This window comes from Sitodiplosis mosellana, unplaced genomic scaffold, assembly GCF_009176505.1.
Source record: "Sitodiplosis mosellana isolate CC-2019 unplaced genomic scaffold, AAFC_SMos_1.0 Smas_scaffold_11, whole genome shotgun sequence".
Lineage (NCBI taxonomy): Eukaryota > Metazoa > Arthropoda > Insecta > Diptera > Cecidomyiidae > Sitodiplosis > Sitodiplosis mosellana.
This window is the reverse complement of record NW_022595253.1, coordinates 2,280,987-2,282,705: the sequence shown is the minus strand read 5'-3', so window position 1 is coordinate 2,282,705 and position 1,719 is coordinate 2,280,987. Positions and strand designations below refer to the sequence as shown.

The following is a 1,719-nucleotide window of genomic DNA, read 5'->3' as shown; positions in this document are numbered from 1 at the left end:
GCTATTGTTCAGGTCACAAGAGTGTCGCCGAACTTCTCACCAGCAAAGGAGCCAATCTTGACAGTGAGAATAATCAGAAAGAGACACCTCTTCATTATGCTGCTAGATATGGTAATGTTGATTACTCTTTTCGAGTACTATGCGCATTAGTATTGCTTAACAGCAAGCATTGAATATGCTTCGGCCAATAGACAAGCATATCGCAATGCAACTGCCGCGCACACAACTATCGTGCAAACAAACGTCGCATATACAGCCATTGCAACCAACTCACACACAAAACCGACTAGCATATATACACGGGTGTCAGAGTTGTGTGTGATGTCTACTACACTTCGTCAGTGCAGCCCTGACTTTATTTTTTCACTAAATGGGAAATTGGTTTATTTTTTCATCGATCTGAATTATTTTTCAGGTCACAAGAGCGTCACTGAAGTTCTCAGCCGTATAGCAAACGATCTTAATATTAAAAATATTTTTAATCAGGCACCTCTTCATTTGGCATCTATGCATGGTAAGGTTGACTAAATAAGATATCCCGCCGATCTCTTTCATTGATCCGTATTATTTTAGGTCACGGAGGTGTCGCTGATGTGCTTCTCAAGAATGGAGCCAATGCTGATATTGGAGATGATTCGAATACCACAGCTCTTCATTTTGCTGCATCCTCAGGTAATTTTGAATGCTTGTTCTTATTAAAGAAACGATTGATTTGATCTCTTTCATCGATCCGATTTTTTTTTCTAGGTCACAAAAATTTTGCCGAGGTTCTCCTCAACAAAGGCGCCAATCTTGACAGTGAGACTAATCAGAAAGAGACACCTCTTCATCATGCTGCTAGATATGGTAATGTTAAATAGTTATTTTCACAAAATAAAGAATCGGTTTGATCTTTTTCATCGATCTAAATAATTTCTAAGGTCACAAGAATGTTGCTGAACTTCTCATCAAAAAAGGAGCCAAAGTTTATATTAGAAATAATGCGAATGAAACACCTCGTCAGTTAGCTGTTAACCATGGTACTGCTGACTAAATTAAATACCACTTTGATCCTTTTCATTGATCTGTATTATTTTTCAGGTCACGATAATGTCGCCAAACTTTTTATCGGTAAAGGAAACCGAATTAATATTGAAGAACAATTGGAATAGATTCAATATGCTGCCAACAATAGTAATGTTGAATATTTTACTTTTGCGTACACTTTGTTAAGGGAATTGAAATGGAAAGATTTTTTCAATCTACGATTAAATTTTAAATAAAACACCTTAAAGTGACTTTGCTTTTTCAAATTTCAAACATAAATCAATATGAATATTTATTTATAAACGAAATTTTGGTTCGGATGCATTTCGACATTTTTCATCCTCAGCGAGTATCAAACAGAAAAGCAAAACATGCAACAATGTGTTGTGGTGCGAGCGCACGCCAAAAAATGACAACAACTAAAACAATAAAACTCGGTGTAACCGAAACAGCTACTTGAAGTAAATTTTAATCGATCTGAACAGTGGTGACCTTATTGGTGCTTCCAATTGGTTAGCTTTGTCCTCAATTTTTGAATTGATTTTTTGTCCTCAATTTTTGTCGATATTTTCTTAGAAAAAATTGAGGGCCAAAAACCAAACTTCTGCAAATGCGATCAAAATGAAACTTTCATAATCTTATTTTTTCTCCAAAAAATGAAACCTCAGAAAGTTTGAAGCCAATCAGAATCGA

The 1,719-nt window shown here is 35.7% G+C and overlaps 1 protein-coding gene across 1 annotated transcript; it reads left to right on the top strand.

Annotated features, from left to right (window-relative positions):
* Positions 1-436: 436 nt before the first annotated feature.
* Positions 437-1,169, top strand: LOC129567592 (ankyrin repeat domain-containing protein 65-like). Its single transcript, XM_055444672.1, has 5 exons — positions 437-514; positions 574-672; positions 748-846; positions 921-1,019; positions 1,081-1,169. The coding sequence occupies exons 1-5, from the start codon at positions 508-510 to the stop codon at positions 1,149-1,151; spliced, it is 375 nt and encodes a 124-aa protein (XP_055300647.1). The 5' UTR covers positions 437-507; the 3' UTR covers positions 1,152-1,169.
* Positions 1,170-1,719: the final 550 nt, after the last annotated feature.

Bases quoted from the DNA above. Each gene is read 5' to 3' on its own strand.
- LOC129567592 (XM_055444672.1), top strand. The intron at 673-747 runs GTAATTTTGAAT...TTTTTTTTCTAG, and splicing joins TCATTTTGCTGCATCCTCAG to GTCACAAAAATTTTGCCGAG. The intron at 1,020-1,080 runs GTACTGCTGACT...ATTATTTTTCAG, and splicing joins TCAGTTAGCTGTTAACCATG to GTCACGATAATGTCGCCAAA.